Source organism: Coregonus lavaretus (assembly GCF_964263955.1).
Source record: "Coregonus lavaretus genome assembly, contig: HAP1_SCAFFOLD_1734, whole genome shotgun sequence".
NCBI lineage: Eukaryota > Metazoa > Chordata > Actinopteri > Salmoniformes > Salmonidae > Coregonus > Coregonus lavaretus.
The window spans coordinates 80,624-98,281 of NW_028159275.1; the positions used below are offsets into that span (position 1 = coordinate 80,624).

The 17,658-nt window shown below is 45.0% G+C and overlaps 1 protein-coding gene across 1 annotated transcript in view; it reads left to right on the top strand.

Moving 5' to 3' along the window:
* The window catches only part of LOC311123086 (insulin receptor-like), a gene marked incomplete at its 5' end in the record, with an annotated part of 36,770 nt that extends 22,670 nt beyond the window's left edge, over nucleotides 1–14,100 (top strand). The window contains 3 exons of the mRNA XM_084197361.1: nucleotides 2,812–2,927; nucleotides 5,264–5,395; nucleotides 13,574–14,100. Coding sequence (XP_084053487.1) covers nucleotides 2,812–2,927; nucleotides 5,264–5,395; nucleotides 13,574–13,761 — 436 coding nt within the window. The 3' untranslated portion in view covers nucleotides 13,762–14,100. The remainder of the gene's footprint in view (nucleotides 1–2,811; nucleotides 2,928–5,263; nucleotides 5,396–13,573) is intronic.
* Nucleotides 14,101–17,658: the final 3,558 nt, after the last annotated feature.

Here is a 17,658-nt window from a genome sequence, read left to right on the forward strand (position 1 = left end):
TGCCAGTGACCATCTGGATGATCCAGAGGAGGAATGGGAGAAGGTCATGTGGTCTGATGAGACAAAAATAGAGCTTTTTGGTCTAAACTCCACTCGCCGTGTTTCGAGGAAGAAGAAGGATGAGTACAACCCCAAGAACACCATCCCAACCGTGAAGCATGGAGGTGGAAACATCATTCTTTGGGGATGCTTTTCTGCAAAGGGGACAGGACGACTGCACCGTATTGAGGGGAGGATGGATGGGGCCATGTATCGCGAGATCTTGGCCAACAACCTCCTTCTCTCAGTAAGAGCATTGAAGATGGATCGTGGCTGGGTCTTCCAGCATGACAACGACCCGAAACACACAGCCAGGGCAACTAAGGAGTGGCTCCGTAAGAAGCATCTCAAGGTCCTGGAGTGGCCTAGCCAGTCTCCAGACCTGAACCAAATAGAAAATCTTTGGAGGGAGCTGAAAGTCTGTATTGCCCAGCGACAGCCCCGAAACCTGAAGGATCTGGAGAAGGTCTGTATGGAGGAGTGGGCCAAAATCCCTGCTGCAGTGTGTGCAAACCTGGTCAAGACCTACAGGAAACGTATGATCTCTGTAATTGCAAACAAAGGTTTCTGTACCAAATATTAAGTTCTGCTTTTCTGATGTATCAAATACTTATGTCATGCAATAAAATGCAAATTAATTACTTAAAAATCATACAATGTGATTTTCTGGATTTTTGTTTTAGATTCCGTCTCTCACAGTTGAAGTGTACCTATGATAAAAATTACAGACCTCTACATGCTTTGTAAGTAGGAAAACCTGCAAAATCGGCAGTGTATCAAATACTTGTTCTCTCCACTGTATATGTGATGACATTGATATCAAGAGATCAAATTAAACTGCCCATAATGTTCAGAGAGTTTAATCCAGTATTTTCAAAGGAAGGGCAAGCCAGAAGGCCGGGGAAATGTCTATTTCACCAGCCACACAGTGGAATGGACCCGAAATGCTACTAAAGTGTGACTTTGTCCTCGTGTTTCTTGGTCAGATACATATTTTTGTTCACATGCTAGGTTGTTTTTCAATGTTAGTTTGAGTTTGCTGCAACTTTCTGCTGCCAGTGAAGAGAATTCAGAGATTTTTTCCCTCACAGACAAGGAAGTGCCCCGTTACCACGGTAATGGCAAGTCTCTTAAAAATGGCCAGCTGAACATTTTTTACTCGAATGTTAAGGGTACATTGTGATTGAGCATGGATCACTCCAAAAACCTTTTATTCATGAACTTTAAGTAATTTAAAGTTAATTCATCAATTAAATGAAATACTTTAATTGTTCTCCTAGATGTATTTATGTGCTTCTACATTTCTACTTAGGAACACATCATGTACTCCTTGTCAGCGTAGAGCCATAAACTATGTTGATTAGTGATGTTCAGTTGTACAACTGTTTATCTGTTTTACTATTGGATCTAAATGATTTATTTACAATTATAAACTGGGTGGTTCGAACCCTGAATGCTGATTGGCTAACAGCCGTGGTATATCAGACTGTATATCACGGGTATGACAAAACATTTATTTTTACTGCTCAAATTTTGTTGGTAACCAGTTTATAATAGCAATAAGGCTCGACGGGGTTTGTGGTATATGGCCAATATACCACGTCGTGCTTAAGAACAGCCCTTAGCCGTGGTATATTGGCCATATACCACAAACCCCCTCGAGCCTTATTGCTTAAATACATTGGTTAAAAGACGCAGGTCGCAAAAATGTAACCACATTACTTCTTACTAGTAATACATTTCTTGTTTTAGAAACATTACAAAGCATGCTCATCAGTTTTTTTGGTGTAATTATGGCGAACAAAATAGCCCAACGTGACAGTTTGTCTAAGCTGTTGTATAGTGTGTGTGTATTGGTGTGTGAGTCTCACCTTTTAGTGTCTCTCTCTTTCATCCCAGGCCTTACCCCAACGTGACAGTTTGTCTAAGCTGTTGTATAGTGTGTGTGTATTGGTGTGTGAGTCTCACCTTTTAGTGTCTCTCTCTTTCATCCCAGGCCTTACCCCAACGTGACAGTTTGTCTAAGCTGTTGTATAGTGTGTGTGTATTGGTGTGTGAGTCTCACCTTTTAGTGTCTCTCTCTTTCATCCCAGGCCTTACCCCAACGTGACAGTTTGTCTAAGCTGTTGTATAGTGTGTGTGTATTGGTGTGTGAGTCTCACCTTTTAGTGTCTCTCTCTTTCATCCCAGGCCTTACCCCAACGTGACAGTTTGTCTAAGCTGTTGTATAGTGTGTGTGTATTGGTGTGTGAGTCTCACCTTTTAGTGTCTCTCTCTTTCATCCCAGGCCTTACCCCAACGTGACAGTTTGTCTAAGCTGTTGTATAGTGTGTGTGTATTGGTGTGTGAGTCTCACCTTTTAGTGTCTCTCTCTTTCATCCCAGGCCTTACCCCAACGTGACAGTTTGTCTAAGCTGTTGTATAGTGTGTGTGTATTGGTGTGTGAGTCTCACCTTTTAGTGTCTCTCTCTTTCATCCCAGGCCTTACCCCAACGTGACAGTTTGTCTAAGCTGTTGTATAGTGTGTGTGTATTGGTGTGTGAGTCTCACCTTTTAGTGTCTCTCTCTTTCATCCCAGGCCTTACCCCAACGTGACAGTTTGTCTAAGCTGTTGTATAGTGTGTGTGTATTGGTGTGTGAGTCTCACCTTTTAGTGTCTCTCTCTTTCATCCCAGGCCTTACCCCAACGTGACAGTTTGTCTAAGCTGTTGTATAGTGTGTGTGTATTGGTGTGTGAGTCTCACCTTTTAGTGTCTCTCTCTTTCATCCCAGGCCTTACCCCAACGTGACAGAGTTTGACGGCCAGGATGCGTGTGGTTCTAACTGGGTGATAATTGACCTGGACCCCCCAGCCCGGGCAACAGAGGGCAACCCACAACAGGAGCCAGGTAATGTTTTATTCTCTTCTGTCTTACCACTGTATTGGTAAGGATAGATACCCACACACTGTCGAAAACATGGGGGGGACAACAAGTGTTGCACTCAATAGTGGTAAGTAAGACTTTTTAAGCAGGTCAACATTACCAGGACGAGCATGCGCTGACCAACTGGCAAGTGTCTTCACTGACATTTTCAATATGTCCCTGACTGAGTCTTTAATACCAACATGTTTCAAGCAGACCACCATAGTCCCTGTGCCCAAGAACACTAAGATAACCTTCCTAAATGACTACCGACCCGTAGCACTCACGTCTGTAGTCATGAAGTGCTTTGAAAGGCTGGTCATGGCTCAGATCAACACCATTATCCCAGAAACCCTAGACCCACTCCAATTTGCATACCGCCCAAACAGATCCACAGATGATGAAATCTCTATTGCACTGCCCTTTCCCACCTGGACAAGAGGAACACCTACGTGAGAATGCTATTCATTGACTACAGCTCAGCATTCAACACCATAGTGCCCTCAAAGCTCATCACTAAGCTAAGGACCCTGGGACTAAACACCTCCCTCTGCAACTGGATCCTGGACTTCCTGACGGGACGCCCCCATGTGGTAAGGGTAGGTAACAACACATCTGCCACGCTGATCCTCAACACGGGGGCCCCTCAGGGGTGCGTGCTCAGTCCCCTCCTGTACTCCCTGTTCACCCATGACTGCATGGCCAGGCACGACGCCAACACCATAATTAAGTTTGCCGACGACACAACAGTGGTAAGCCTGATCACCGACAACGATGAGACAGCCTATAGGGAGGAGGTCAGAGACCTGGCCGTGTGGTGCCAGGATAACAACCTCTCCCTCAACGTGATCAAAACAAAGGAGATGATTGTGGACTACAGGTAAAAAAAGAGGACTGAGCACGCCCCCATTCTCATCGACGGAGCTGTAGTGGAACAGGTTCAGAGCTTCAAGTTCCTTGGTGTCCACATCACTAACAAACTATCATGGTCCAAACATTTTAATTTTTTTTAAATTTTAGTCATTAAAAAAAAAAATGTCATACTGGCCCCCCGTGGGATACGAACCCACATCCCTGCTGGCCAAACTCTCCCCTACCTTGGACGACGCTGGACCAATTGTGTGCCGCCCATGGGTCTCCCGGTCGCAGCCGGCTGCGACAGAGCCTGGACTCGAACTAGGATCTCTAGTGGCACAGCTAGCACTGCGATGCAGTGCCTTAGACCACTGCGCCACTCAGGAGTCAATTGACTACACACCAAGACAGTCGTGAAGAGGGCACGACAAAGCCTATTCCCCCTCAGGAGACTGAAAAGATTTGCCATGGGTTTGCCATGGGTCCTCAGATCCTCAAAAAGTTATACAGGTGCACCATCGAGAGCATCCTGACTGGTTGCATCACCGCCTGGTATGGAAACTGCTCGGCCTCCGACCGCAAGGCACTACAGAGGGTACATCACTGGGGCCAAGCTTCCTGCCATCCAGGACCTCTATACCAGGCGGTGTCAGAGGAAGGCCCTACAAATTGTCAAAGACTCCAGCCACCCTAGTCATAGACTGTTCTCTCTGCTACCGCATGGCAAGCAGTACCGGAGCGCCAAGTCTAGGTCCAAAAGGCTTCTAAACAGCTTCTACCCCCAAGCCATAAGACTCCTGAACAGCTAATCAAATGGCTACCCTGACTATTTGCATTGCCACCCCACCCCCTCTTTTACGCTGCTGCTACTCTGTTTATTATCTATGCATAGTCACGTTAACGCTACCCACATGTACATATTACCTTGACTAACCGGTGCCCCCGCACATTGAGTCTGTACGGGTACCCCCTGTATATAGCCTCCCTACTGTTCTTTTATTTTACTGCTGCTCTTTAATTATTAGCTATTTTTATTTTTTACTTAACACTTTTTATTTTTTTCTTAAAACTGCATTGTTGGTTAAGGGCTTGTAAGTACGCATTTCACTGTAAGGTCTACACCTGTTGTATTCGGCACATGTGGCAAATAAAATTTGATTTCATTTGATTAGTGTCCGTGCTGCAACACAACAGTGCTATTGTTCCAGGTACCCTGATTCACTGTAGTAGCATGGTAGGAACAACAAGTGTTGCACTTAATAGTGTCCGTGTTGCAACACAATACTAATAATGATAGCTAATGACTTTATTGTCCCTATGGGGAAATGTAGCTTGCAGCTCTTTGCGTACATTAAAACGTATCATCATAGCATACACACCGTCGTAGCATGGTAGGAACAACAAGTGTTGCACTTAATAGTGTCCGTGTTGCAACACATAGCTAACAATACTATTGTTCCTTCCAGGTACATTGATCTTGGCTCTGAAGCCCTGGACGCAGTACGCCATCATGGTCAAGACCCAGCTCTCTGCCTCTGATGAACACCAGGTCCTCGGGGCCAAGAGCCAGATCACCTATGTCAGGACAGACGCCACCAGTAAGACCTTTATCTGAGAGATGGCTTTAAGGAAGCCTTGTCTGAGCCAGAACGGCCCATTGGACAGGAGCCTGTTTCATTAGCTTGAGGCAGCTTGATGTACTGTACACCCCCTGGACAGGGACGCTAGTCTATCGTAGGGCCTTCTCTCCAATCCATGTCCTTAATGCTGAGTGCCAAGCGGATAGGCAATGGGTTCCATTTTAGAGTCTTTGTAATGACTTGACCAGGGATGGAACCCCCAGTCTTCTAATCTCGAGGCCAAAGAGTTGCTTTTCTCCGGCCTTTATTCATTTATGTCTGCCCTGACTCTCTTCGGTGCTCTTAAACCCACCTTCCCCTCCCCAAACCCCTAATCAAGCCAAAAGGTGAATGGACAATCCAATCAGTCAGTCAGCTAGCAGGTTAGGTTCTCCAGGATTGATGGTTGGATTTTACTTTATTTATTTTACCTTTATTTAACTAGGCAAGTCAGTTAAGAACCCCTGGTTGTCATAAGTGGTTTAAGAGATACAGCTGACAGTAGATTGGCTCTTGTCCTCTGCCTCAGCTTTTAGTTGTTAGTTGAGGTGTGTCAAAGCTAATGGTATGAGAACAAGGAAGAGGAAGTTGATGATGACCTAGGAGTGCTACCTGTACCTCCATGTCTCATCGTCTCTCTGTCTTGTGCCAAACGTCTGTAGTCACTAGTCACTCCAGCAGAGCTCATAAATCCTCTGTCTCCCTGCGTGTGTGTGTCTCCCTGCATGTGTGTGTGTGTCTCCCTGCGTGTGTGTGTCTCCCTGCGTGTGTGTGTCTCCCTGCGTGTGTGTGTCTCCCTGCGTGTGTGTGTCACCCTGCGTGTGTGTGTCTCACTGTGTGTGTGTGTGTGTGTGTGTGTGTGTGTGTGTGTGTCTCCCTGCGTGTGTCACCCTCCGTGTGTGTGTGTCACCCTGCGTGTGTGTGTGTCACCCTGCGTGTGTGTGTGTCACCCTGCGTGTGTGTGTGTCTCCCTGTGTGTGTGTCTCCCTGCGTGTGTGTGTGTGTGTGTGTCTCCCTGCATGTGTGTGTCACCCTGCGTGTGTGTGTGTGTGTGTGTCTCCCTGTGTGTGTGTGTGTCTCCCTGTGTGTGTGTGTGTGTGTGTGTGTGTGTGTGTGTGTGTGTGTGTGTGTGTGTGTGTCTCCCTGTGTGTGTGTGCGTGTGTGTGTGTCTCCCTGCACGTGTGTGTGTGTCTCCCTGCATGTGTGTGTGTGTCTCCCTGCATGTGTGTGTGTGTCTCCCTGCGTGTGTGTGTGTGTGTGTGTCTCCCTGTGTGTGTGTGTGTGTGTGTGTGTGTGTGTGTGTGTGTGTGTGTGTGTGTGTGTGTGTCACCCTGCGTGTGTGTCTCCAGAGGACAAACTGGTTTTGGTTTCATCAACAACAACAGGTGTCTGTTGTGTCATCTCCTTCCAGATAAACCACAGCACAGTGTGTTATTACAGTGTAGCCGCATGGCATGCCGCCTCACACACCTCGCACAGCACCGGCTGGCATGATGCGTTGGCTGGCACACCACCATCAGAGCCCGGCGGGCAGGGAGGTGGCCAGGCTTGTCGAGGATGCTCTAGTTCCAGCTGAAACAGTCTTCTACTGTAGTTCTAGTTTCACCCTCCTCGTCTCTAGCCTGGTCCCGGATCTATTTCTGCTATTCCTGCAAGTCCTTGTCACTCGTTGTCACGCCATGTTTGGCTGGTTTCCAGGCAACCTCGTCTACCTCCTGTCAGGTTTACCCTAAATCGTTACCGCCACTCCAGAAACAATGATCAAATCCACTTCAGTCAGTGTAGATGAAGGGAAGGAGACAGGTTAAAGAAGGATTTTTATGCCTTGAGACAATTGAGACATGGATTGTGAACACTACATGAACAAAAGTATGTGGACACATGCTTGTCGAACATCTCATTCCAAAATCATGGGCATTAATATGGAGTTGGTCCCCCCCCTTTGCTGCTATAACAGCCTCCACTCTTCTGGGAAGGCTTTCCGCTAGATGTTGGAACATTGCTGCAGGGACTTTGCTTCCATTCAGCCACAAGAGCATTCGTGAGGTCGGGCACTGATGTTGGGCGATTAGGCCTGGCTCGCAGTCAGCATTCCAATTCATCCCAAAGGTATTCGATGCGGTTGAGGTCAGGGCTCTGTACAGGCCAGTCAAGTTCTTCCACACCGATCTCGACAAACCATTTCTGTATGGACCTCACTTTGTGCACATGGTATGCTATAGCGTTAAGATTTCCCTTCACTGGAACAAAGGGCCCTAGCCCAAACCATGAAAAACAGCCCCAGACCATTATTCCTCGTCCTCCAAACTTTACAATTGGCACTATGGATTTAGATAATGGCGCCGGAGGAGATGGCTGCCGTTTTACGGGCTCCTAACCAATTGTGCTATTGTATGTGTTTTTTCGCAGTATTTGTAACTTATTTTGTACATAATGTTTCTGCCACCGTCTCTTATGACCGAAAATTGCTTCTGGATATCAGGACAGCGATTACACACCTCGTACTGGACGAAGATTATTTATTTAACGAGTCGGACGCAAATTATTTTCTTCAGACACCCGACAAGGCCCAAATCCCTGTCATTCGCATGAGAAAGAGACGTAGATATCGGGGACGTAGGTCGGGGTGCCTTGTAAGGATATAACGGTGAGTGGGTAATCTGCCTCTACCATCAGTCCTATTAGCCAACGTACAATCATTGGATAGCAAAATAGACAAACTACGATCATGGACATCCTACCAACGGGACATTAAAAACTGTAATATCTTATGTTTCACTGAGTCGTGGCTGAACGACGACATGGATAACATACAGCTAGCGGGCTATACGCTGCATCGGCAGGATAGAACGGCAGGATAGAACGGTAAGACAAGGGGTGGCGGTCTGTGTATATTTGTAAACAACAGCTGGTGCACAAAATATAATGTTAAGGAAGTCTCAAGGTTTTGCGTGCCTGAGGTAGAGTATCTCATGATAAGCTGTAGACCACACTGTTAACCAAGAGAGTTTTCATCTATATTGTTCGTAGCTGTCTATTTACCACCACAAACCGATGCTGGCACTAAGACCGCACTCAATGAGCTGTATAAGGCCATAAGCAAACAGGAAAATGCTCATCCAGAGGCGACGCTCCTAGTGGTCGGGGAGTTTAATGCAGGGAAACTTAAATCTGTTTTACCTCATTTCTACCAGCATGTTAAATGTGCAACCAGAGGGGGAAAAAACTCTAGACCACCTTTACTCCACACACAGCAACGTGTATAAGCTCTCCCTCGCCTCCATTTGGCAAATCTGACCATAACTTTATCCTCCTGATTCCTGCTTACAAGCAAAAACTAAAGCAGGAATCACCTGTGACTCGGTCAATAAAGAAGTGGTCAGATGACGCAGATGCTAAGCTACAGGACTGTTTTGCTAGCACAGACTGGAATATGTTCCAGGATTCTTCCGATGGCATTGAGGAGTACACAACATCAATAAGTGAATCGATAACGTCGTCCCCACAGTGACCATACGTACCCCAACCAGAAGCCATGGATTACAGGCAACATCCGCACTGAGCTAAAGGGTAGAGCTTCCGCTTTCAAGGAGTGGGACTCTAACCCGGACGCTTATAAGAAATCCCGCTATGCCCTCCAACGAACCATCAAACAGGCAAAGCGTCAATACAGGACTAAGATTTAATCGTACTACACCGGCTCCGACGCTTGTCGGATGTGGCAGGGCTTGCAAACTATTACAGACTACAAAGGGAAGCCCAGCCGCGAGCTGCCCAGTGACACGAGCCTACCAGACGAGCTAAATTACTTATATGCTCGCTTCGAGGCAAGCATCACTGAAGCATGCAAGAGAGCATCAGCTGTTCCGGACGACTGTGTGATCACGCTCTCCGTAGCCGATGTGAGTAAGACCTTTAAACAGGTCAACATTCAAAAGGCCGCAGGGCCAGACTGATTACCAGGACGTGTACTCCGAGCATGCGCTGACCAACTGGTAAGTGTCTTCACTGACATTTTCAACCTATTCCTGACTGAGTCTGTAATACCAACATGTTTCAAGCAGACCAACATAGTCCCTGTGCCCAAGAACACTAAGGTAATTCTAAATGACTACCGAGCCGTAGCACTCACGTCTGTAGTCATGACGTGCTTTGAAAGGCTGGTCATGGCTCACATCAACACCATTATCCCAGAAACCCTAGACCCACTCCAATTTGCATACCGCCCCGACAGAACCACAGATGATGTGATCTCTATTGCACTCCACACTGCCCTTTCCCACCTGGACAAAAGGAATACCTTCGTGAGAATGCTATTCATTGACTACAGCTCAGCGTTCAACACCATAGTGCCCTCAAAGCTCATCACTAAGCTAAGGACCCTGGGACTAAACACCTCCCTCTGCAACTGGATCCTGGACTTCCTGACGGGACGCCCCCATGTGGTAAGGGTAGGTAACAACACATCTGCCACGCTGATCCTCAACACGGGGGCCCCTCGGGTGCGTGCTCAGTCCCCTCCTGTACTCCCTGTTCACCCATGACTTCATGACCAGGCACGACTCCAACACCATCATTAAGTTTGCCGACGACACAACAGTGGTAGGCCTGATCACTGACAACGACGAGACAGCCTATAGGGAGGAGGTCAGAGACCTGGCCGTGTGGTGCCAGGATAACAACCGCTCCCTCAACGTGATCAAGACAAAGGAGATGATTGTGGACTACAGGAAAAGGGACTGAGCACGCCCCCATTCTCATCGACAGGGCTGTAGTGGAGCAGGTTGAGAGCTTCAAGTTCCTTGGTGTCCACATCACCAACAAACTATCATGGTCCAAACACACCAAGACAGTTGTGAAGAGGGCACGACAAAGCCTATTCCCCCTCAGGAGACTGAAAAGATTTTCCATGGGTCCTCAGATCCTCAAAAACGTATACAGCTGCATCCTGACTTGTTGCATCCTGACCGGTTGCATCAACGCCTGGTATAGCAACTGCTCGGCCTCCGACTGCAAGGCACTACAGAGGGTGGTGCGTACGGCCCAGTACATCACTGGGGCCAAGCTTCCTGCCATTCAGGACCTCTATACCAGGCGGTGTCAGAGGAAGGCCCTAAAAATTGTCAAAGACTCCAGCCACCCTAGTCATAGACTGTTCTCTCTGCTATCGCACGGCAAGTGGTACCGGAGCGCCAAGTCTTGGTCCAAAAGTCTTCTTAAAATCTTCTACCCCCAAGCCATAAGACAAGACTCATGAACAGTTAATCAAATGGCTACCCGGACTATTTGCATTGTTCCCCCAGCCCCTCTTTTACGCTGCTGCTACTCTCTGTTTATTATCTATGCATAGTCACTTTAACTCTACCTACATGTACAGTTGAAGTCGGAAGTTTACATACACCTTAGCCAAATACATTTAAACTCAGTTTTTCACAATTCCTGACATTTAATCCTAGTAAAAATTCCCTGTTTTAGGTCAGTTAGGATCACCACTTTATTTTAAGAATGTGAAACGTCAGAATAATAGTAGAGTGATTTATTTAAGCTTTTATTTATTTCATCACATTCCCAGTGGGTCAGAAGTTTACATACACTCAATTAGTATTTGGTAGCTTTGCGTTTACATACACTCAATTAGTATTTGGTAGCTTTGCCTTTAAATAGTTTAACTTGGGTCAAACGTTTCGGGTAGCCTTCCACCAGCTTCCCACAATAAGTTGGGTGAATTTTGGCCCATTCCTGACAGAGCTGGTGTAACTGAGTCAGGTTTGTAGGCCTCCTTGCTCGCACACGCCTTTTCAGTTCTGCCCACACATTTTCTATAGGATTGAGGTCAGGGCTTTGTGATGGCCACTCCAATACCTTGACTTTGTTGTCCTTAAGCCATTTTGCCACAACTTTGGAAGTATGCTTGGGGTCATTGTCCATTTGGAAGACCCATTTGCGACCAAGCTTTAACTTCCTGACTGATGTCTTGAGATGTTGCTTCAATATATCCACCAAATTTTTCTTCCTCATGATGCCATCTATTTTGTGAAGTGCACCAGTCCCTCTTGCAGCAAATCGCCCCTACATCATGATGCTGCCACTCCAATGCTTCACATTTGGGATGGTGTTCTTCGGCTTGCAAGGCACCACCTTTTTCCTCCAAACATAACGATGGTCATTATGGCCAAACAGTTCTATTTTGGCCAAACAGTTCTATCTATCAGACCAGAGGACATTTCTCCAAAAAGTACGATCTTTGTCCCCATGTGCAGTTGCAAACTGCTTTTTCATGGTGGTTTTGGAGCAGTGGCTTCTTCCTTTCTGAGCGGCCTTTCAGGTTATGTCGATATAGGACTCGTTTTACTGTGGATATAGATACTTTTGTACCTGTTTCCTCCAGCATCTTCACAAGGTCCTTTGCTGTTGTTCTGGGATTGATTTGCACGTTTTGCACCAAAGTACGTTCATCTCTAGGAGACAGAATGCGTCTCCTTCCTGAGCGGTATGACGGCTGCGTGGTCCCATGGTGTTTATACTTGCGTACTATTGTTTGTACAGATGAACGTGGTACCTTCAGGCGTTTGGAAATTGCTCCCAAGGATGAACCAGACTTGTGGAGGTCTACCATTTCCTTTTTGAGGTCTTGGCTGATTTCTTTTGATTTTCCCATGATGTCAAGCAAAGAGGCACTGAGGTTGAAGGTAGGCCTTGAAATACATCCACAGGTACACCTCCAATTGACTCAAATGATGTCAATTAGCCTATCAGAAGCTTCTAAAGCCATGACATCATTTTCTGGAATTTTCCAAGCTGTTTAAAGGCACAGTCAACTTAGTGTATGTAAACTTCTGACCCACTGGAATTGTGATACAGTGAATTATAAGTGAAATAATCAGTCTGTAAACAATTGTTGGAAAAATTACTTGTGTCATGCACAAAGTAGATGTCCTAACCGACTTGCCAAAACTATAGTTTGTTAACAAGAAATTTGTGGAGTGTTTGAAAAACAAGTGCCCCCGCACATTGACTCCGTACCGGTACCCCCCGTATATATAGCCTCGCTATTGTAATTTTACTGCTGCTCTTTTAATTATTCTTAATTACATTTTTTACTTATCTATTCTTTACTTAACACTTATTTTTCTTAAAACTGCATTGTTGGTTAAGGGCTTGTAAGTAAGCATTTCTCTGTAAGGTCTACACCTGTTGTATTCGGCGCATGTGACAAATAAAATTTGATTTGATTTGATATGCAGGTAGCGTTCTCCTGGCATCCACCGAACCCAGATTCGTCCATCGGACTGCCAGATGGTGAAGCGTGATTCATCACTCCAGAGAACGCGTTTCCACTGCTCCAGTGTCCAATGGCGGCGAGCTTTACACCACTCCAGCCGACGCTTGGCATTGTGCATGGTGATCTTAGGCTTGTGTGTGGCTGCTCGGCCATGGAAACCCATTTCATGAAGCTCCCGACGAACAGCTCCTGTGCTGACGTTGCTTCCAGAGGCAGTTTGGAACTCGGTAGTGAGTGTTGCAACCGAGGACAGACATTTTTACACGCTTCAGCACTCGGCGGTCCCGTTCTGTGAGCTTGTGTGGCCTACCACTTCGCGGCTGAGCCGTTGTTGCTCCTAGACTTTTCCACTTCACAATAACAGCACTTACAGTTGACAGGGGCAGCTCTAACAGGGCAGAAATGTGACGAACTGACTTGTTGGAAAGGTGGCATCCTATGATGGTGCCACGTTGAAAGTCACTGAGCTTTTCATTAAAGGCCATTCTACTGCCAATGTTTGTCTATGGAGACTGCATGGCTGTGTGCTCAACTTTATACACCTGTCAGCAGTGGGTGTGGCTAAAATAGCCGAATCCACTAATTTGAAGGGGTGTCCACATACACTTGTATATCTAGTGTACCAGCCAGGACAATAAAGCCTGCTACTGTGTCTGTTTACCTGGTTCTTTAATCTGTGATCTTACCTCTCATTCCTCCTCCTCGTCTCACAGCTGATACATACTACAGTTAAACTTACTGCTAGTTTTATATTTTTATCAGTCAAAAAAAAAACTGCCATGGATATGTCTGAGTTAAGTTCTTCTGCAGAATAATAATAATAATAAAGGTGTTGTATGGTATGATTAACCCCTGGTATCCCCGTCCTCCCCCAGAGCCGTCAGTGCCCCTGGACCCCATCTCCTCCTCCAACTCTTCCTCTCAGATCCTCCTGAAGTGGAAACCTCCCACGGACCCCAACGGGAACATCACTCACTACCTAGTGTACTGTCAGCAGCAGCCTGAGGCCAGCGAACTCTACAAGTTCGACTACTGTCAGAAAGGTGAGTCTTTCTATGTGTGAACAGTTCTGTTCTATTCTATTCTACTGTTCTGTTCTATTCTACTGTGCTGTTCTATTCTACTGTTCTGCTGTTCTATTCTGTTCTATTCTACTGTTCTGTTCTATTCTACTGTGCTGTTCTATTCTACTGTTCTGCTGTTCTATTCTGTTCTATTCTACTGTTCTGTTCTATTCTACTGTGCTGTTCTATTCTACTGTTCTGCTGTTCTATTCTGTTCTATTCTACTGTTCTGTTCTATTCTACTGTGCTGTTCTATTCTACTGTTCTGCTGTTCTATTCTGTTCTATTCTACTGTTCTGTTCTATTCTACTGTGCTGTTCTATTCTACTGTTCTGCTGTTCTATTCTGTTCTATTCTACTGTGCTGTTATATTCTGCTGTTCTATTCTACTGTTCTGTTCTATTCTACTGTGCTGTTCTATTCTACTGTGCTGTTCTATTCTACTGTTCTGCTGTTCTATTCTGTTCTATTCTACTGTTCTGTTCTATTCTACTGTGCTGTTCTATTCTGTTCTATTCTACTGTTCTGTTCTATTCTACTGTGCTGTTCTATTCTACTGTTCTGCTGTTCTATTCTACTGTTCTGCTGTTCTATTCTGTTCTATTCTACTGTGCTGTTCTATTCTGCTGTTCTATTCTGTTCTATTCTACTGTTCTGTTCTATTCTACTGTGCTGTTCTATTCTACTGTTCTGCTGTTCTATTCTGTTCTATTCTACTGTTCTGTTCTATTCTACTGTGCTGTTCTATTCTACTGTGCTGTTCTATTCTACTGTTCTGCTGTTCTGTTCTATTCTACTGTTCTATTCTACTGTTCTGTTCTATTCTACTGTTCTGCTGTTCTATTCTACTGTTCTGTTCTATTCTACTGTTCTGTTCTACTGTTCTGTTCTATTCTACTGTTCTGTTCTATTCTACTGTTCTGCTGTTCTATTCTGTTCTATTCTACTGTTCTGTTCGATTCTACTGTTCTGTTCTATTCTACTGTTCTGTTCTATTCTACTGTTCTGCTGTTCTATTCTGTTCTATTCTACTGTTCTGTTCGATTCTACTGTTCTGTTCTATTCTACTGTTCTGTTCTATTCTACTGTTCTGTTCTACTGTTCTGTTCTGTTCTGTTCTATTCTACTGTTCTGTTCTATTCTACTGTTCTGCTGTTCTATTCTACTGTTCTGCTGTTCTATTCTACTGTTCTGTTCTACTGTTCTGTTCTGCTGTTCTGTTCTACTGTTCTATTCTACTGTTCTGTTCTATTCTACTGTTCTGCTGTTCTATTCTGTTCTATTCTGCTGTTCTATTCTGTTCTATTCTACTGTTCTGTTCTATTCTACTGTTCTGTTCTATTCTACTGTTCTGCTGTTCTGTTCTATTCTACTGTTCTGCTGTTCTATTCTGTTCTATTCTGCTGTTCTATTCTGTTCTATTCTACTGTTCTGTTCTATTCTGCTGTTCTATTCTGTTCTATTCTACTGTTCTGTTCTATTCTACTGTTCTGCTGTTCTGTTCTATTCTACTGTTCTGCTGTTCTGTTCTATTCTATTCTACTGTTCTATTCTGTTCTACTGTTCTCTCTGGATCATACAGATCATATAGTTATGCGACTATAATTATTTTGACAACTGCCAGTGTGTATTTCTCCGGTGGACTATTCTATTCTAGTGATGGGGGAAATCGATACAGTAGAGTATCGCAATATTATTTTTGACGTTATTAGTATCGATTCTCTAAACAAATACAATTTAAGTAGTTAACGTAAGCTAGCGCTAGTCGGCTGTAGCTGTGCCAAAACTCTGGTATTTCTCATTCTATAGCTTGTTATCCATCTTCTTTTTAAATGGTGACCAACGTGTTTTCAGCACTTTTATTTCCATGAATGATCAAAACTAGTTTTCTCATGGCTCTCTCTTGTCCCTCTGCAGTAGACATGGTGCGCGATATGTTTGAAACATCCAATCGCAGTACATATAGAATCGTGAGAATCGCAATATCCTATCGGCACCTAAGTATGGTGATAATATAGTATCGTGAGGTCACTGGCAATTCCCAGCCCTATTTGTTTTACCTTTGTTGTAATAAGGAGTCTCATTGAGACCAAGGACTCTTTCACAAGGGAGCCCTGCATACACATCATTTACAAAATGCAATATAATACAAAATATTACAAATACATTTCCAGAATTATTCTATTCTGTTCTATTGGACTACTGCCGGAAAGGTCAGGGGCTGTGATTCAGAAGTTCTGTGATTCAGAGGTGGATGGAATGGTTCCTTTCACTAACAAGTGGCGGTCAGACAAGCTCTACTTTAACGTCCTCTTCTACCCTCATGCACTCACCCAGACAGTCTAGAGTCTAGACAACACTAGTCTGGAGGGGATCATGTGAGACACTGAGGACAGTTACTGACAGGCTCCCCTGATTTTGTGATCAGAGGGTAGTGCGTACGGCCCAGTACATCACTGGGGCCAAGCTTCCTGCCATCCAGGACCTCTATACCAGGCGGTGTCAGAGGAAGACCCTCAAAATTGTCAAAGACTCCAGCCACCCTAGTCATAGACTGTTCTCTCTGCTACCGCACGGCAAAAGGCTTCTCAACAGCTTCTACCCCCAAGCCATAAGACTCCTGAACAGCTAATCATGGCTACCCAGACTATTTGCACTGCCCCCCCACCCCATCTTTTTACTCTGCTGCTACTCTGTTAATTATTTATGCATAGTCACTTTAACTCTACCCACATGTACATATTACCTCAACTACCTCAACTAGCCAGTGTCCCCGCACATTGACTCTGCACCGGTACCCCCCTGTATATATAGCCTCCCTACTGTTATTTTATTTTACTTCTGCTCTTTTTTTCTAAACACTTTTTTGATGTTGTTTTATTTTACTTTTTTATTAAGAAATAAATGCATTGTTGGTTAAGGGCTGTAAGTAAGCATTTCACTGTAATGTCTGCACCTGTTGTATTCGGTGCATGTGGCAAATTTTTTTTGATTTGATTTGATTTGTGATGGAGTCTTGACCAATGTTCCCTCTTCATTATTTTTCGGCACTGAGCATATTTCCGGTCTGCTGAGAGCAAACTTGAACATTGTGACATTTCTGTGCAACTTCCGGCGTGCGTTTACTGTGAACACTAAGGCTGTACCCGCTTTAAGTTACAGTTTGCCTACAGTAGGAGAACATGTGTGGTGTTCAATGTAGGACTACACTTTACATTTACATTTTAGTCATTTAGCAGCTGCTCTTTCTAAATTTCTAATGGATATTCCCATCTCTGGCATGAAACCGCTCGTATGTGGCCTCCCGAGTGGCGCAGTGGTCTAAGGCGCTGCATCAGCAGTGCTAGCTGTGCCACTAGAGATCCTGGTTCGAATCCAGGCTCTGTCGTAGCCGGCTGTGACCGGGAGACCCATGGGGCGGCGCACAATTGGCCCAGCGTCGTCCAGGGTAGGGGAGGGAATGGCCGGCAGGGATGTAGCTCAGTTGGTTTGCAACGCCAGGGTTGTGGGTTCGATTCCCACGGGGGGCCAGTATGAAAAAAATAAAAATAAATAATGTATGCACTCACTAACTGTAAGTCGCTCTGGATAAGAGCGTCTGCTAAATGACTAAAATGTAAATGTAATGTGCAGTGCGCATTTTAGAACAGCTTTTTCCCGCAAATTGCATTTTGGAACATTCATGCGCTGTTCTACCGACACCTAAAATGTGAAGAAATAATATTTATCAATATTTTAAACTAAACATTCTGATCTGTTCCATCAGCCGTATGAATTGATACGGCGTATACCAGTATGAAAAATGTATGCACTCACTATCTGTAAGTGGCTCTGGATAAGAGCGTCTGCTAAATGACATAAATTTAAATGTAGTACCTCCACTACACTACATTGAT